At 44.0% G+C, this 18,937-nt stretch overlaps 1 protein-coding gene across 1 annotated transcript; it reads left to right on the top strand.

Annotated features, from left to right (window-relative positions):
* Positions 1 to 145: 145 nt before the first annotated feature.
* Positions 146 to 10,482, top strand: PRSS23 (serine protease 23). Its single transcript, XM_029206923.1, has 2 exons — positions 146 to 249; positions 8,977 to 10,482. Exon 2 carries the CDS (start codon positions 8,990 to 8,992, stop codon positions 10,115 to 10,117), a length of 1,128 nt encoding a protein of 375 aa, XP_029062756.1. The 5' UTR covers positions 146 to 249; positions 8,977 to 8,989; the 3' UTR covers positions 10,118 to 10,482.
* Positions 10,483 to 18,937: the final 8,455 nt, after the last annotated feature.

Here is an 18,937-nt window from a genome sequence, read left to right as displayed (position 1 = left end):
GCGGGCCGCGGGCCGCGGGCGGGGGGCGGGGGGGGGCGGCCGAGCGGCTTCCCCGAGAGCGGAGGCGGGGCGGGCGGGCTCCGGAGGCGCGGGGGGCGGACCCGGCAGCCGCCGGCACTGCTTGCCCGCCCGCCCGCTAGCACTCAGTCGCGCCGCCAAGCCGGCATGGGAGCTGCGCGCGCCCTCCCGGCCCCCACACCTGTCTGAGCGGCGCGGCGAGCCGGGGTCCGGGCGGGCGACCCGGCGCGGGTGAGTGAGGGCGCCGGCCTGGCGGGGGCCGTGGAACAAAGGGCCGGTGGGCGCGAGGCGGGGGGACCGCGGGCTGCGTGGCTGGGGGGACGGCACCGGAGACCTCGCCTCGGCTACCCTCGGGGCTCGAGGGGTGCGACCGGCGGCCTGGGGGAGCTCCACGGAGACTCAGGAGCTGCAGGGCATTTGGAATCACGCAGTGTCACCCGTGGATCGGGTGGGGAAGGAAAGTTTTGCAACTACCATCTCGGATGCTGGGTGGGAGTAAAGAAAGAGCCCGCCCTGGGCACGCTGTCCTCCGGCTGGAAGATGACAACACCGGCGCCTCTTACGTGCACACACAGACACACACACACGCATACCCTCACTTTTTCCCTTGAGTTTTGCACATACGTATTCCAACAAGATCTGAACATTAATTTTTAAATCCTGGGCATGTGATTGTGAACAAACCTTAGCAAGCAAGGAGACTGCAGCAAAGAGGCTCTTTTCTCTGGTGCCTTGATTGATAACCCTGCGCATCCCTAGAAACTACTGTCCGTGAACTATCAACAGTTGCTGGAAGCAAATATTTCTTCCTGAGCCTGTGGACATTCATCACTAGTTAACGTTTAAAAAAACAGTTTGAAAAAAGTTTCAAAAATGTTTTAAAAGAGGAGGGAGAAAAATTATTTAGATGAAGGAAAACTACCACTCCCCTCCGGAATACAAATTAGGTTTGCTTTCGAACATCTCATGAGAAAGCGGCTGATAAAAAAGCCTGTTTGTTTAATTCCCTTTTGGGTGACATCCATGAGACTTCAGAAACAGCCCCTGGCTGATGGAAAGCTCCTGGTCGTTCAGGATCAGTGTTGGCTCAGGGTTGCCTTCTCTTAGCTTCTGAAACTGAACTTGAGGGGTCCCTGTGCCATCCTTAGGAGCAGGTAGGCCAATGCCAGAATCGTTTTGACGAGGCCCTGTGGTAAGGAGTTGAATTTATGGTTTGAAGTCAGCTGTGGCCAAAAGCTGAATTCTAAATTAATATCAGGCTATTTATTGCACTTGTTTCAGAATCATACCTGTGCATAAGAGGCATTTAAAATAGACCTTATAACTGCATCTCTTAAGAAGTCTGTCAGACAGGAGTGGATTGGAGGTGGAGTGGGCAAAAGGAACTTAGGAACTGCCACGAAAGCCACTATCTGTACTTGTGAAACTGTTTGTGATCATATGTACACCGTCTGCATTTGAATAGATTGTTTCACTTGTATTTTTGCCACTTAAAGTCAAGAGATAACTCGTCATCCTTTCCATTGCCTGAACTGGAAAGGAAGCATTTTTCCAAGGTAACTAATATGGATCTCATTTTTGTAACACTGACAATTTATTCAGGTAGATGGTGAATGTGGGTGCATTTTTCTGTCTGTAGTATAAGTGCCAAAGTGCCCATTAGTGGGTCTGAGAACACTTCTGGCCCCTGTCTGCAGTGTTTAAGAGTCTCAGGTTCTCCTGCACATCTTTTCTCATAGATCCCTTAGGATTTAATCCACCAGCCATTATTCATGCCTAACTCCCCTCCCCCGCCCCCAACTCCAGGGAATTCGTTTCTCATGGTCTCACCATTGACAGTTTTATACTCTGCTCTTGTTCTGCTGCCAGGTTTGTCCCAGGCTCACTAGGGTAGTTCATTTTGCCTAAAATCTGATAGAGAAGAAGTTAAACTTCGTTTGACCACAAGATTATGTTTAGGGTAGCTGGGCTTGTAAATACCCTGCATTTCTTTCCTGTACAAGACTGTAATTCTTAAACCATTATGTGATTAGGTTTGTTTCCCTTTAACAGGTTCTGTGCCTCAGGAAAATGAGAACACGCCTGGCTGCAGAGTATTCCCAGAGCTTTGTTCATTTTTAGCTATTTGCTTTAGGAATTAGCATGGTTTCACTGTTCAGTATCCCTGGGCAGAGAGTCCATGGAAAAACCCTTTGCCGTCCTTCCAGATGGTGTCCAAAACTTTTATCCTCACAAACTTCCCTGCTGTTTCTTCCTGTCATTACCGTTTATAGTGGTCACAGGAATTCAGATGTTGTACAACAGAGAACTTATATCCTGAGGATTAGATTTTCCCTGCCAGCACTTCTTTGCTATAGGAGTTAAACCATTATCCCAAACACTTGCCCTCTTGAGGAGACCTGTGTTGTTGCAGTTTTCAAGGTGTAGAACTGGCAGAGAGCCATCTCAGTGCCACGGTCTCCAAGCAGTGACTGTTGTCAGCACATCTGCTAATGTGCAGTGTCCCTTCACTGTAAGGTTATTAGTGGGCTTATGAAGTGGCAGCATCTTCATAAGGTATAAATATTTTCAGACAGTGGACAGAGGGACAGCGGCTCATGGTGAGTGTTGGGACATGGAAAGTGTAACCCTCTTGTGAGTCAGATATACTGAGCTGGAAAAGGAATACTGTTTCCATATTACTAAGCATGGCGAGAAAATATTTGCTTACCTTCATTTTCCATTCTTTGTCATTTAGGTGAAGTGATGCATGAAAATACTTAGTTGGGAACTTTAAAAGATAATTATGTATCTAAGGACTCCTTATCCAGTAAAGGCTTATTCCTAGAAATGAAATGTTGTAGACCTGAATTATTTTGTCCAGATTTTTTTTAATTAATTCATTTATTTTTTAACTTTTTATTTGATATTGGAGTATAGTCAATTAACAATGTTGTGATAGTTTCAGGTGTACAGCAAAGTGATTCAGTTATACATATGCATGTATACATATGCAAGAATTTGAATTCTTTTTCAAATTCTTTTCCCATTTAGGTTGTTACATAATATTGAGCAGAGTTCCCTGTGCTATACAGTAGGTCCTTGTTGGTTAATAATAAGGATAAGATTTGGAAATGTTCATTCCTTTTTTAAGGTGTGAGTTTTCCAAACAGTTCTATAAGGATAAAATGATTCATTTAAAGGCAGGAGAGAATTAAAAATTATGTGACCCATTAGTTACTTTTCCAGTAGTGAGATTATGACTGTTTTCATCCTAGAGTATTTATGTTTAAATAAACTTAAATGGGCATAGCTAAGGTTTACCAAGAGTTTATAAAAATGGAAACAATAATTGTCTCCTGGGGAATTATCCCAGTATCAGGTGAATTGGGAAATTAATGCAAAGACACCAACCTAATTATAAGGTGTTTTATTAATGGGGAAGGGGTCAGGGCAAGGTGTGAATGCCTTAGGAAAGGCCCTGAGTTGAAGTAGGGTGTGCCCCCACCCCACCCCAAGACTTTGCTAAGAGCTTTCTCACCTAGCCATCCTCCACTCCATTCTTGAAAGCTGCCCTCTGCTGGAGGCCTTTGTTTCCTTTGCAAACAGATAAGGGAAACCTTGCCGTCCAGATAGGCAAGAGATTAGCATGATAAATTTTCCTTTTCCTTTCCCCTTGTGCCTCCGCCTTCCACAATTCTTTGAGTAAAAGCTCCTGAGCAGTAAATGACAGTGCAGACGCTGTCTATAAACAACATAATGCCTGAGCTGGACTTTTGTGTCCCTGGAAAATTATAAAATGAGAGAATCTTGGACCTGGAAAGACCAGAGCTAGAAGACTAAGAGATCATTGTTCATAACAATTTCTAAATCACCCTAAACTCACATTCGGTAAAGGAGTGAGTAATTTATGAAGCTTGTAACTTTAATACAGTTGTCAGTTTAAACCCAGGTGGGGACCTGAGAACATACAACTTTCTCTTCCAATTTCTGATCAGGTATTTAAAAACCAAATCAATTTGTAATAATTTGACCTGCATTAATTTCTAAATCTGAATTAAAGTTTTTTTTTTAAATACAGTTTTGTAGCTTTCAGAGTTAGATAGAAACTTTATTTATTTTAAATTTATTTAACTTATTTATTTCTTTTTGGCGGTGTTAGGTCTTTGCTGCTACGCGTGGGCTTTCTCTAGTTGCAGCGAGCGGGGGCTACTCTTCTTTGAGGTGTGCGGGCTTCTCATTGTGGTGGCTTCTCTTGTTGTGGATCATGGACTGTAGGCGCGTGGACTTCAGTAGTTGTGGTGCACGGGCTTAGCTACTCCACGGCATGTGGAATCTTCCCGGACCACGGCTCGAACCCGTGCCCCCTGCATTGACAGGCAAATTCTTAACTACTGTGCCACCAGGGAAACCCTAGAAACTTTAATGAAGATATAAAATGTTCTCAGAATAAGGTCTTACCACACAAAATAATGAAGAGTTGAAATAATAATATAGGGAACTTGTAAGCGATGCTTCAAACTAAGAGAATTAGTGTTTTTGACGTATCTGAAAAGTTTACTTTTAAGGGATTAGAGCTTTACCCTGCCCTGTTGGTTTAGCAGTTTTACTTATAGATGGCTGACTTCTCCTAAACTGGTTGACTGCCCAGAATTTCAGTTGTGAAGGCTCTGGATTAGATTAGATGCTATTCGTCTAGAGTCTTAATATTCTAGCCATAGTCTGCAGTAGGCTCTTTAGTGCCCTCTAACAGCATCCTGTGATCTGTAAGTGGTCCGGGAGGCCCTTGGCAGAGTCAGCCCTCATTTTGCTGAAGAACAAATTCGATTCTGTGTGTTGAGAGGCTGGAGTGAAGCTGTGGCCAGTGAGAGCCAACACGCATACCCCAGAAAAAGACTTGTTCCTGTGTCTCCACACCCACTAACTGGTTTCTAAAAACAGTGTTTACTTTTTGAAAGGCAGACATTTTTCAAAAAGGTATGCCATGGTGACACATGTGAAATGAGGCATGCTTCAAGGCCTTGGAAAGTATTTTTTAAACAGGGCTTTACTATACAGGGCAAGCACTTGGAAAGGTGAAATTAGAATCAGTTTTGCCTGAGAGGGGGTTAATTCATTAAGACAAGGTTCCTATATGGATGTGGGGGTTTTTGCAATTTTAGTACATTAACAATGTTATTTATTTATTTATTTATTTTTGGTTGCGTTGGGTCTCCGTTGCTGCACACGGGCTCTCTCTAGTTGCAGGGAGCGGGGGCTACCCTTCATTACAGTGCGCAGGCTTCTCACTGCAGTGGCTTCTCTTGTTGCGGGGCGCAGGCTCTAGGCGCACGGGCTCAATAGTTGTGGCTCACGGGCTCTAGAGCGCAGGCTCAGCAGTTGTGGCACACGGGCTTAGCTGCTCTGCGGCATGTTGGATCTTCCCAGACCAGGGCTCGAACCCGCGTCCCCTGCATTGGCAGGCAGATTCTTAACCACTGCACCACCAGGGAAGTCCCTACTTCAGCTTATCTTAAGAAAGAACACACAGAATCCAGAGGTCCAAGCTGCCAAGTATTCCTGTTTTCAAAATATTATTCTTGGGAGAGAGAGAGGAGGAGATGAGATAGTATGATCTTCTATATTATCATAAGTTGTAGATATTTTCAAGGGGCAGGAAGAACATGACATTTAAAATATGCTCGTATTATCAACTAGAACATGCCTTTTGAAACCCTAAATCTGAAATTTGTATGTTAATTGGATCCTAGGAGTACAGAGTGCAAATTATTTACTGCAGTAAATAATTCACACTCTGTAGGACTGTGCCAGTGGTACGTGTCTTTAGCTTTATCCATTCGTCCAACCGTTGACATTGTCTATTGGCTGGGGTGTCAGGGAAGAGAATGGTAGGAACGAGTCTGAAACTAGTTCAAATACAGTTTTAAAAATCCATCTAGGGGGCTTCCCTGGTGGCGCAGTGGTTAAGAATCTGCCTGCCAATGCAGGGGACATGGGTTCGGGCCCTGGTCTGGGAAGATCCCATGTGCTGCGGAGCAACTAAGCCCGTGCACCACAACTACTGAGCCTACGTTCTAGAGCCCGTGCTCTGCAGCAGGAGAAGCCACCGCAATGAGAAGCCCGTGCACCATAACAAAGAGTAGCCCCCCGATCGCCGCGACTAGAGAAAGCCCGCGGGCAGCAACGAAGACCCAACGCAGCCAGAAATAAATAAATAAATAGATAGATAAATTTATAAGGAAAAAAAGATAAGCTGAAGTAAACTTGGCTTAACACATCTGTTGCTCAGTGTTAACAGGCATCAATGTTCTCCATGTTATAGTCAAAGTGAGGAGGGTGTGGTATGTACGGGTCCAAGATGAAGCCCTGTGGGAAATATATGATTCCTCATAGTACATATCACACGTGGCAGGGATTCTGGTGTGGGGGGGCATTTCGTCACCTACACAGCAACTTATACAGAGAAAAGGCTGTCCAAGCCCTAGGTATGTCCAAGGTCTGGGTCCTCGGCTAGAAGATGGGAATAATCAGAGACAACCATCCCCTGAAGTCTCCTGAAGTGTTGTCCTCACCACACCTAACCCACCCCCAAAGTCCCCCTTAGGGAAGAGGGCTCTACCTGCGTTAGCATCCCCTCCCTCATCCATTTAGAACTTTTAGTCCTGGCAGTACCCTCAACCAGCACAAACACTTGTGTGCACATACACTTGCCCCCCATGATTTCAAGGATTTAGAGAAATAATTAGATATATTTCCTCCATGCCAAAGGGCCCAGGGACCCTTCCTATTTGGAAAAATGGAGAGAAACAGTTTCAAGGAATCAGGAAGTCTCAAGGAATTGGCTTTTCCAGGACTTCATTTCTTTCTTTTCCAGCCACGCACTTGACAGAAGTGGAATCAGAAAGTCAAGCAAAACAGATCCCAGAGGCAGGTGGGGCAAGCACATACTGGAAAACATAATGTGTGCATATTGGGAGTATGGCTTGGCATGCTCGACTGAACTAGATCAGATCAATGGGATTTTCCAGTTTTATGTAAAAGAAAGCAAAAGGCACCCAGAAGTTGCTAGCAGCTCTGTATTCTCAAAGAGGAAGCGTGAGAAGAGTGAAACAGTTTCTTCCTGACTCCCACTCCCACTATGTCCCACTAGCTTCTTAAGACCTAACCCCTCCTTGTCCTTGTTTTGGGGTCCTTGATTGTGAATGAATTAACCTACCTGCTATTCAGCTTCTCTTGAACAGAAGGTTCGGAGCCAGTCTGAGCCAACTGATGCTTCAATATTTATGAGTACTTCCAGTCATCTTTGTTGTTGTTGTTTCTCTAGTGGGATGATTGTTCTGGGTCTTTAAAACATACCTTTCAGGATAAAATCCAAACTCCTTCATCTAGTACACACAGCCCTGCATAACGTGGCTCTCACCTGCTGCTTCCACCATGTCCTCTGTTCCACCCTTGCTGAGCTTAGTGTGTTACTGAAGTGACTTGTACTGTTGCCTGTCTCCTTGCCCTTGCATAGATGGTTTTTCCCTCTTTCTAAGAGTCCCCTTCACTCTGTCTTAGCAAATTTCTGTTCAGCTTTAACACCCATCTCAAGCATCACCTCCCCCGGGATGCCTCCCCTGTACTTCTTCTCCCCCACAACTGGATTCCACACCCTTTCTCTGAGCTACCACATCATCCATGTGCATCTCTGTCATTAGCACTCAGCGTGCATCATTCAAAATATTTTTTCACAGATGTAGAGAACAAACATATGGATACCAAGGGGGGGGTGGGATGAATTGGGAGATTGGGATTGACATATATACACTATTGATACTATGTATAAAATAGATAACTAATGAGAGCCTACTGTATAGCACAGGGAACTCTACTCAATGCTCTGTGGTGACCTAAATGGGAAAGAAATCCAAAAAAGAGGGGATATATGTATATGTATAACTGATTCACTTTGCTGTATGGTAGAAACTAACACAACATTGTAAAGCAACTATACCCCAATTTAAAAAATATTTTTTTTGAGCTACACTAATCATTCATTCATTCACTCTTCATAAATACAAACTATCCATTCAATAAATCTTTGTTGAGTTGCTAGCATAGGCCCAAGTTCAAGGCATTTAGACTAGCTGGGAACACAGATGCACAGACCTGAAAAAGTAACCAATAGTTACTTGAAATAGGAATAGAAATAGTCACAGTGTGATACTTGATGCAATATTAGAGCTTTAGATCTTTGACAAAGACCCTGGTAGTATACAACAAAATCCAAAGGATGAAGGAATATTTGGTTTGTCAGAGACCTGGTTACTCTGAAACTAAACTTATAATAGTTAAAGTTGTTCTAAATTCAAAGCAAAGCAAAACAAATAAAACAAAAAAAGTCTCATTCCCTCTTCTTAATCACTCACCATTTAAAGGCAATCAGAGTCCCAGTAAGTGTGACGCTGTGGACCCATCCCTCCTTGATGCCTTAGTCATTCAATAAACTGTGTAATTTAAATTTACCCTCGAGATAAGCAAGTTACTCTGAACATTTTCGAAGTACATCCTATAATGAGATTGAGAGGAAGGAAGGAAAGAAAGGCAGGGGGACCAGGAAGGTAGGAGAGGATGAAAGTATAGAATCAAGCACAAAGAAGGCTCAAAATTGTATGGATATCAGGGCTGGTCAAGCAATTCATCTGTGAATTAATGACTCCATGCACCTGCCCTACAGCAGGCCGTCCTTAGGGACACCTTAAACATCAAGGGGAATGAATACCCAATTTCATTTTGGGCACCCAGCCACAGGAACAAACAAGGTCAAGCCCGTGCATTGTGAGTGAGACCATTACCTAGGGATTCCTCTCCACACCCCCGATTAATGAGCAGGGTTCACAATCTTAAAACAATGACAGGCATGCCCCCAGGCTGCCTCCCCAGCAAAGGAGAGCTCAGCCCCTTGCCCTCCTGACCTGCCTGTCTTTGTTCCTGCAGGGTGGTGCTCAGCATGGCGGGGACCCCAGGGCTTCTCCTCCTCTCTGTCCTCCTCTGTGCTGTTGGGCAGGTGAGCCCCTACGGCGCCCACTGGAAACCCACCTGGCCTGCCTACCGCCTCCCCGTGGTCTTACCCCAGTCCACCTTAAACTTGGCCAAGCCACACTTTGGGGCCGAAGCCAAATTGGAAGTGTCCTCCTCGTGTGGCCCCCAGTGTCATAAGGGAAGTCCACTGCCCACTTACGAAGAGGCCAAGCAGTACCTGTCCTATGAAACCCTCTATGCCAACGGCAGCCGCACCGAGACACAGGTGGGCATCTATGTCCTCAGAAGTGGTGAGGGTGAGTCTTCGGGAAAGTCTCGAAGGAAGCGGCAGATTTATGGCTACGACAGCAGATTCAGCATTTTTGGGAAGGACTTCCTGCTCAACTACCCGTTCTCAACATCGGTGAAGTTATCAACAGGCTGTACCGGCACCCTGGTGGCGGAGAAGCACGTCCTCACGGCTGCCCACTGCATACACGATGGGAAAACCTACGTGAAAGGAACCCAGAAACTGCGAGTGGGCTTCCTGAAGCCCAAGTTTAAAGATGGTGGTCGAGGGGCCAACGACTCGAGCTCAGCCGTGCCCGAGAAGATGAAATTTCAGTGGATCCGGGTGAAGCGCACCCATGTGCCCAAGGGTTGGATCAAGGGCAATGCCAATGACATTGGCATGGATTATGACTATGCCCTCCTGGAACTCAAAAAACCCCACAAAAGAAAGTTCATGAAGATTGGGGTAAGCCCTCCCGCCAAGCAGCTGCCAGGGGGCAGAATCCACTTCTCCGGTTATGACAATGACCGACCGGGCAACTTGGTATACCGCTTCTGTGATGTCAAAGATGAGACCTATGACCTGCTGTACCAGCAGTGTGACGCCCAGCCCGGGGCCAGCGGGTCCGGGGTCTACGTGAGGATGTGGAAGAGACAGCAGCAGAAGTGGGAGCGAAAAATTATTGGCATCTTTTCCGGGCACCAGTGGGTAGACATGAACGGTTCTCCACAAGATTTCAACGTGGCTGTTAGAATCACCCCTCTCAAATATGCCCAGATTTGCTATTGGATTAAAGGAAACTACCTGGATTGTAGGGAGGGGTGACACGGTGTTCCTTTCTGGCCGTTCTTAATGGTCTTCTATTTTAGGAGAGGCCAAATTTTGTCATTGGGGTGTGTGTGTGTGTGTGTGTGTGTGAAATGTGTTATAATATCTTTTACCTAATTTTTTAAATTGCAAGATGACTGGCTGTATTATTTGAAAACTGGTTTGTGTATCATATATCATTTAAGCAGTTTGAAGGCATACTTTTGCATAGAAATAAAAAACATACTGATGTTTGGGTCAATAGGGGAGATTTAGTGATTAAGTTAATCTTTCACCTTTTGAGAACTTTGATTTTTATTTCATCTGAACTTGTTTCCAAAGCTTATATTAAATACGTGGCATATGGGAGACACAAATTTTTATGTGTGTGTATGCGTGTATTTTCTCCTGAGGTTCAACTTGCTTTGTTTTGTTCCTTTTAGTGCCTAATCATTAATGTTTCCAGGCAGTGTTCCCCACCACATACAACTCTTAGGAACTTTCACAGTACTTTTTAGACAGGCAGTTATAATATTTTGGATTTGGGGGCATTTGCACAGAAGTCCTAGATCAGTAAAATAATTTATTGATTACACTGGTACACATATTAAACTGTATCCTACAGCAAGTATTCCAAGCATCTTTCAGTTCTGAAATAGTTTCTCTTCTGAAGACTCTTGCTGTTCTTTCTGGGAAGCCTCGGCATGTGGCTCTGCCAGCGTTTGTAGTCACACCAGAGTAAGCAAGATTGTTTACGCCAATCCTTCCACTTAACAGGATTTCACTCACATTTCTTGAACTAGCTGTTTTCCAGGAGACAATAATCAGGGCCTAATTAGAACAGGCTGTATTGCTTCCCAGCTAACAGTTGTGGTCACACTAAAAACAATCATTGTATTTTACCCCTGGAGTGTAGCACATCTCATGTTTTATCATTTGGATGGAGTCATTTAAAATGAATTAAATTCCAGAGCACAATGGACACATTGCTTGGCAGATGTCACAACAGAATAACCACTTGTTTGGAGCCTGGCACAGTCATCCAGCCTAATCAAAATTATTCTGCATAGTTTTCAGTGCGCTTTCAGGGAGCTGTGGACTTGTGCAATTTGGAAACTTTTCTCTCTTACTTATTTTATAGTAAAAATATTTGGAAAATGCTTTAAGAAAAACCAATATGGCTTTTTTTTTTTTACTAGCTTTAAAAGGGCCTCTTTTACTAGAATTCTCCAGGCTACAGACACCCATAATCAAGTACAAGAGTAAAAAATGAAAATTGGGAATGCAGAATGGATCAGAATCACCACTTCAATAAATGTCTTTATGAATGTTTTATCAATATGATCATCACAATATATAAGGAAAAGATTTAGACTCATTTTATGTTTTCATTCTATGCCTCTCAGCCAGAGCACTTCTTTCTAAATGTATCAGTAGAGACAAAAAAGCAAATGAATTACAAGGCAGATATGTGGTGTGCGTGCACCCCTGACATTTCCAGCCTGCATTGTGACTGTTTATTTGTGAGGACATTGAACTACAGCACTGATGCTTAAACTTTCTCCGGGTGACTTTTGGCTTATGTTCCTCGAGCTTTTCAGAAGAATAATCCTGATAAAGCACTCAAGAAACTACAACCATAGTGCGTTCCTCAAATCACGTAAGAAATACTGTGCATAGCAGAGATGCAAGGCCACCAGGAATCTTTGGATTTACACTACAATATGCTTTGGAATCTAACAGGAATCTAGCCTGAGGAAGAAGAGAGGTCTCCATCTCTGTGTCTGGTATTTGGGGGTTTTGTTTGTTTTTGCTCTTGCTTGGTGCTAAAGGAAGTTTGCTGGACACCTAGACCAGAACTGATTTTTTAAAAATATATGCAGGGGCCGATGCAGGGAACATGGGTTCGTGCCCCGGTCCGGGAAGATCCCACATGCCGCGGAGCGGCTGGGCCTGTGAGCCATGGCCGCTGAGCCTGTGCGTCCGGAGCCTGTGCTCCGCAACGAGAGAGGACACAACAGTGAGAGGCCCGCATACCGCAAAAAATATAGATAGATAGATAGATGCTCCTTTTATGAAGCACATTGATTTCTTGATTTTGATTTTTTGCAATGTTGAAACTCAACAAGGGTGGGCAATGGCACAAAGTCAAAATAGTACAATATTTAGTTCACAAGTAGATGTAATTTACTAAGAATATTACCCACAGCCTATATACAGCATAATTCATAGAATTGTAAAAGAAGACTATATAATACTTCAACGTGTCCACCTTTTCAGTGGTAATAGAAAGAAGCATCGTATTGAAATATCATGGAAGTTGAAATAAAGAAAAGGCTCTTGCAATATTATTAATATAATTAGTGCTTTACATATATTAGTTGTACATTGTAAGGATATACTCCTAGTAAGGCTAGTAGAACAACGTTTCCTGAAGTGTGTGCCTTAAACGCTTATCCTTCCAGATTTTCTACCAAAAATAAAAATGGCACCATCATCAAGGCGGAGGGGGTTGCCTCACAATATTCCCTCTCTTTATTGGGGATTCACTTGCATGTTTGCACATTAAAAGCTCTAAGAAGTCCTGTAATAAAGAGACATGTTTTAAAATCTGCATTTCAATAAGCACCTTTGATCACGGAAACCTTGTTTCCTCATATAATACCTACGAGTGATTTAGTGTTCTAATGAATACATTTTGGGGATTGCTGTAACAGCCTTCTGGTCTAGGTGGCGCTGCAGAAAGTATGAGTCCCGAGTGGTGTCAGGTACCGGTGCCTTCTGGGTTCACCAGAACCCCGTATCCAGATTTGGCAATGTTCAGAAGGTGAAACAGGAGACAATAAACTTGAAACATCATTTGTTGTTGAGAATCAGAAGTTTGTGGCAGAACTGGGGACACATATTTTCCGTAGACTATACAAAGTTTTGAATTTCAGAAAGGAGCCAGTCCCAAAAAAGTGGGGGGAGGGGAAATAGGGCTAAAAGAGATACAGAAATATGAACTGGCCAGTGGCAGAGTTGTACCTGTGTTCTCTCTTTACCCTTTTTGGACCAGAAAATGGATTTGTTAAAAAAACCTGTTAAGTAAAGCGGAACCCCAAGATCATGCTCTTCACTCTTGTGTGACTCATTCTACCCGCTCAGTGGGAGGGCAAGCCCGCGATGACACCTGGGTCAATGTTTAATGATGTCTCTCTAACACCTCCGGGGGTCTTTAGTTTCGAACTAGTGAAGGATGACAAGCCTACACTGGAATAAAGACTCCGGTCTTTCCGCCCTGTGCTAGCTGAAGGGTAAGTGGCAGTCATCCAGTGTCCGAAACAATTTGGACAGCAGTCCTCAGCATTTCCTCTCTCACGGTTGGTCAGAGCTCGCGGCCAAGGAGGCTAGTGGACTGTCCCTGCACTAGCCTGGGTTTCCCTCCAGCTTTCTCTGAGCTTTACTGCTCATGTCTGTCCTTTTTCTTTGAATCAGCTCAAGGGTGCCTTGAAATTGCCTCCCTCAACTGATTTTTATGAATATTTGGTAGAGTGGCCATTTAATTTATCATACTTTTTTGAGACTGACTGAAAGGGAATTCCATTAATAATGAGGCTAGGGCAGCAGGCACACCACCGGTAGGTACTGGGAAATCCAGCATGTCTGGTCACCTAAACTGGTAAGCCCTGCAAAGCACTGTATGGAATGCAGGCCAACAGCATCTTCGTGAACCTAGGAACACAGTGGGGCTGCACACCTTCTTTGCCTAGATCAGCATTCTGAGGGCCTCTGATAGGGGAAGGGCATTTAAAAATCCTTCCAGTGGGATGGGGTCTAGAGTCCCTAGGTGGTAAACACAAACCATTTCTAGCAGATGAACAACCCATCTGTTTTTAGTCTTCTGTTTCCCCAGAGAAGGGAATAAACCAGCTTCCAGAACAAGAGTAAATAAGACTGAGAGCTAGGGCAACAGACTGGTGTTGAGGGGGACGACGGCCTTGGAGTTGGGCCGACTGATTCCATAGTTGCCTGCTTCCTTTTGGTGAATAAATCTCAATGCACTTCAATTTATTGTGTTTTTTTTTGCGGTACGCGGGCCTCTCACTGTTGCGGCCTCTCCCGTTGCGGAGCACGGGCTCCGGATGCACAGGCTCAGCGGCCATGGCTCACGGGCCCAGCCGCTACACGGCACGTGGGATCTTCCCGGACCGGGGCATGAACCCGCGTCCCCTGCATCGGCAGGCGGACTCCCAACCACTGCGCCACCAGGGAAGCCCTCAATTTAAAACTTAAAACCCTCCTCTCTGATTTAAATATCCTCTCTCTCTGGGCTCCTACTCCTCCAGGGGGCTGGGGTAGAACAGAAGAAGAGGAAAAGGGTAAACATCTGGGTCCGCTCGTCAGTGGTTGCTGCTTCTTAGATAATACCAGCTCTTTCATCCTCCTTGGCTCTTTCCTCTGGTGATGTAACCCTCTGCCTCCTGCTGCCGGCACACTCTTACCTGGAAGACAGGCCTCTCAAGTGGTTAACCAGCAAAATATCCCAAGTCCAGCCATACTCTTCCAGGCTGGCATTACCCATGAGAAACTCACAGGCTTGCTATACCCAACTGTGAGCTAGCTGCCCATTGAAGATCTGGGGAGAAAATATTCTAGGCTGAGGGAGCTGGAGTGCAAGGGCCCCCGGCAGGATCAAATTTGGTCCGTTCAGGAGGTGAAATAGGTGAAAGGGTTAAAAAGTATAAACTTTCACTCTAAAATAAATGAGTCATAGGGATGTTATGAGGAATATGGTGACTATAGTTAATAATACTATATTATATATTTGAAAGTTTCCAAGAGTAGATCTTAAAAATTTTTATCACAGGAAGAAATTTTTGTAACTATGTATGTGACGGATATTAACTAGACTTATTGTGATGATCATTTCACAATATATAGAAATAGTCAATCATTATATTTTACATCTGAAACTAATATAATGTTATATGTCAATTATATGTGAATTTTTTTAAGAAAAAGAATGACACTTAGGTTTGGGGGCTGAGCATCCAGGTAGATTGCAGGTGCCATTTGCTGAGATGGGAAAGAGGATTAGGTTTGGGATCAAGAATTTTGCGTTCTGCTGGTGGGAATGTGAATTGGTACAGCCACCATGGAGAACAGTATGGAGGTTCCTTAAAAAACTACAAATAGAACTACCATATGACCCAGCAATCCCACTACTGGGCATATACCCTGAGAAAACCAAAATTCAAAAAGAGTCATGTACCAAAATGTTCATTGCAGCTCTATTTACAACAGCCCGGAGATGGAAACAACCTAAGTGTCCATCATCGGATGAATGGATAAAGAAGATGTGGCACATATATACAATGGAATATTACTCAGCCATAAAAAGAAACGAAATTGAGCTATTTGTATTGAGGTGGATAGACCTAGAGTCTGTGATACAGAGTGAAATAATTCAGAAAAAGAAAGACAAATACCGTATGCTAACACGTATATATGGAATTTAAGAGAAAAAAATGTCATGAAGAACCTAGGGGTAAGACAGGAATAAAGACACAGACCTACTAGAGAATGGACTTGAGGATATGGGGAGGGGGAAGGGTAAGCTGTGACAAAGCGAGAGAGTGGCATGGACATATATACACTACCAAACGTAAGTAAGGGAGATAGCTAGTGGGAAGCAGCCGCATAGCACAGGGAGGTCAGCTCGGTGCTTTGTGACCGCCTGGAGGGGTGGGATAGGGAGGGTGGGAGGGAGGGAGACGCAAGAGGGAGGAGATATGGGAACATATGTATATGTATAACTGATTCACTTTGTTATAAAGCAGAAACTAACACACCATTGTAAAGCAATTATACCCCAATAAAGATGTTAAAAAAAAGAAACTAACACACCATTGTAAAGCAATTATACTCCAATAAAGATGTAAAAAAAAGAATTTTGTGTTGGTCATGTTGTGTTTGAAATATCTAATGGACACCCAAGTGGCGATGTCAAGTGAGCGCTTGAATTGCTAAGTAAGGACCTCTGATAGTGAAGCTCAGTAGAAAGATCTTGAATTGGCATGTAGATGGCACATAAAGCCACAGAGTGAGAGAGTATCACCTGGGGAGAGAAGGAGCGGAATGAGGCTTGAGGAGAGGGCCGAGGATGGGATCCTGGTCCACCATCATTTAGAGACGGGGCTCATAGAGGAAAAGGAGGAGGAAGAGGCAGCCAAGAGGCTGAGAAGAGGCAGCCAATGAGGGCAGAGGAAAATCAGGAAAGTGTGGCCTCCCAGAAGCCAAGAGAAAAAAAGTTCAAAGCCAAGTGGGGGAGGGAGGAGGGCAAAGGGGCAGGACAAGAAGAGGTTGTACCCAGAAATGTCCTTCTGGCTGGTGGACAAGGCAAGAGGTGGTAGGCAGGGGCCCAGTAAGGAGCCACCTGGTCCTCCAAGCAGAACCTCGCCTTGTGCAGTTCTGTGCTCCCCACTGCATGAGCACAGGCTCTGCTTCCTCGTTGCCTGTGATGACTGATTAACCGAATCCTCAGTGGAGCCCTCAGGAAGTACAAGGATCCAGGGCCACACGCTCCCTGGGGGAGTCCAAGGGCAACAAAAACAGGGGCTCAGGGAGGCCCACGGCCATCCCCTTCTGCCCAGCCTGATGTTCTCTGAGGATAGGAAGCACAGCGTGATCTTCGGTGTGGGTGTGTGTGTGTGTGTGTATCAAGTGTGTAAAAATACCAAGTGCTCTCTTAGTCTTGATTTATCACTGTCTCTCATCTTCAGACTTTAAAAGGACTAAGACACGCTCTTTCATAAAGGGTGAGGACAGGTCTGAGAAGGTCGAGTTCCAATCCAGTGAAGCAAGACTGAGGTGTTTGCATTGGAGAGAATGAGGAGAATCTCGGAAAATGAAATAAACAGAGCGCGTGAGTGGAACCGGAGTAGCAGCCTTGGGAACCGCGGCTCAGCCTTGCCGTCAACTGAGCTGTCTTCTCAGGAAGGCCTCCCCTGACCATCTTCTCTGAAAGGTCAACTCTCCACAGCCCCCGCCTCAGACAGGTCTGACTTCCCTTCCCTGCTTTAATGTCTCTGCTTAACACTAATCAATATCTCACATACTCTATATTAATTTCTCTTGTTTGTCCCCCACTACTAGAATATAATTTTGTGAAGACAGGGATTTTTGTCTGTTGTATCCCCACACTTAGACCAGTGGCTGGCCCTTCCCCCATCTCTTCAATTATTCAGCCATTCAATTATTCATTCAGCAAGAAGCCCTTCTTGGTGCCAGTCACTGTGCTGACACTGGAGTTGCAGAGACAGATGAGACACATCCCTGTGCTCAAGGTGTTCCTGTGTCTTCTCCTTTTGAGGTCACTGTAGTCCTGACTCTTGCTCTACTCCCCAGAGAGGTAAGGCTCAGTCACTACCCTGTCTACAAGAATATCTTGGTGTCAGAGAAATGGAATTGCCACTTTGTAAATTGAACTAATTGAATGCTCCTCTCGCATTTTAATAAATCTTTGAGTTAGATCGTCCTGCCTGGTTAGTGCCTTTCTTTTCTGGGATTTTTTAATACTGCTCTGCATCCAGTTTCCTGACGGAAAATGCCATGTTTAGTAAACCAGTATAACTCAGGCATGACTAATATCTTCCATGGATAAGCCTCGCTTGGACATAAGGACATTGTCCTTTAGCATTGACACATTTAATCACTCCAGGATGTTTGCTAGACCAGATTTAGAAGATCCCCCAGAAATGTCACCATTTTTTTTCTATCCTTATGGGGAAAATGTGTTTGTTGATTGACTCTAACATAATATCAGGAAGAATTCATTCAGTTCCCCCCTTTTTTTTGATCAGCTTCTTTATGCCTCATTAAGTTCTTCAAGTTGTTTAATGTCCCACAGTCTCTTCATTTGCATTCATCTGAGGACTTAAAATGGTAAAATGTTATGGAGAATCACTCATAAAAAATACTTTGACTTGAAATCCAGTTATTTATAATGCTCACTGTGTGAAAGGATAAGACATAATTATGATTACACTTGAGTCTATACATCCAGACATGAACATTGTAATCAGATTTCTTTTCAGTCCATATTTTTTCAAATGGCTCATTTTTGTTGAAAATATAGCTCTTCGGAGTAAGAAAGAGCCTTTGATTTGATTTTTTTTTATTCCTTTCTTACTGTGAGCTCTGTTTCCCTAGACATTTTCTTTTTAATTTATAGTGTATTGAATTATGTTTTTCTTGACTCTGGAGCTCCATAACCCTTTTACAGTGTTTGTTTTAGATGCCATTTTAAAAACCTTATCTTTTGAAATGTTATCAATCTGCCTAGAGAGTCAAGCTGGTGCTTTGGCAAATTTTAAGCTCTTTAGATGGTTACAATTGAAAAGATAAAAAACAAAGTAAGAAATCCTTTGATTGCAGATCAAACTTTTCTAAGTGGCTGGCCAGCATTTTTAAAACAAACTCTATACTTTTATTAAAGTGCCCTATATTTCTGGCTCACTGATTGTCACCATGTTGTAGAGGTGAGACAAAGAGGCTTATGTGGTAGACCTGAACATCAATTAGAGTTTCTTTTGTAGAGGGTATTCACCATTCAACTCTCCTGTTTGCCATCAGCTTGTTGACTTTTTATAGCCAGTGAAAACCCATCCAAGGATCTTACAATTTCCCCATGAATTTGCTCTTATAAAGAATTTATATTGGATTGAGGCAAGTATCAGGCCATTCATTCATGAAATCAACAAGCATTTATTGAATACCTCCTATGTGCAGACACTTTTCTAAGTGTTTTACATAGATTAATTCATTTACTTTCCACTACAAACCTATGAAAGAGGC

The sequence above is a fragment of the Monodon monoceros genome, unplaced genomic scaffold, assembly GCF_005190385.1.
Source record: "Monodon monoceros isolate NGI ecotype Baffin Bay Population unplaced genomic scaffold, NGI_Narwhal_1 Super_Scaffold_7, whole genome shotgun sequence".
NCBI classification, from domain to species: domain Eukaryota; kingdom Metazoa; phylum Chordata; class Mammalia; order Artiodactyla; family Monodontidae; genus Monodon; species Monodon monoceros.
Note: the sequence above shows the minus strand (reverse complement) of the source record. Positions and strands in the feature narration are given on the sequence as shown.

What these genes read in the sequence shown, in the direction of transcription:
- PRSS23 (XM_029206923.1), top strand. Translation starts at nt 8,990, where the DNA reads ATGGCGGGGACCCCAGGGCTTCTCCTCCTCTCTGTCCTCCTCTGTGCT.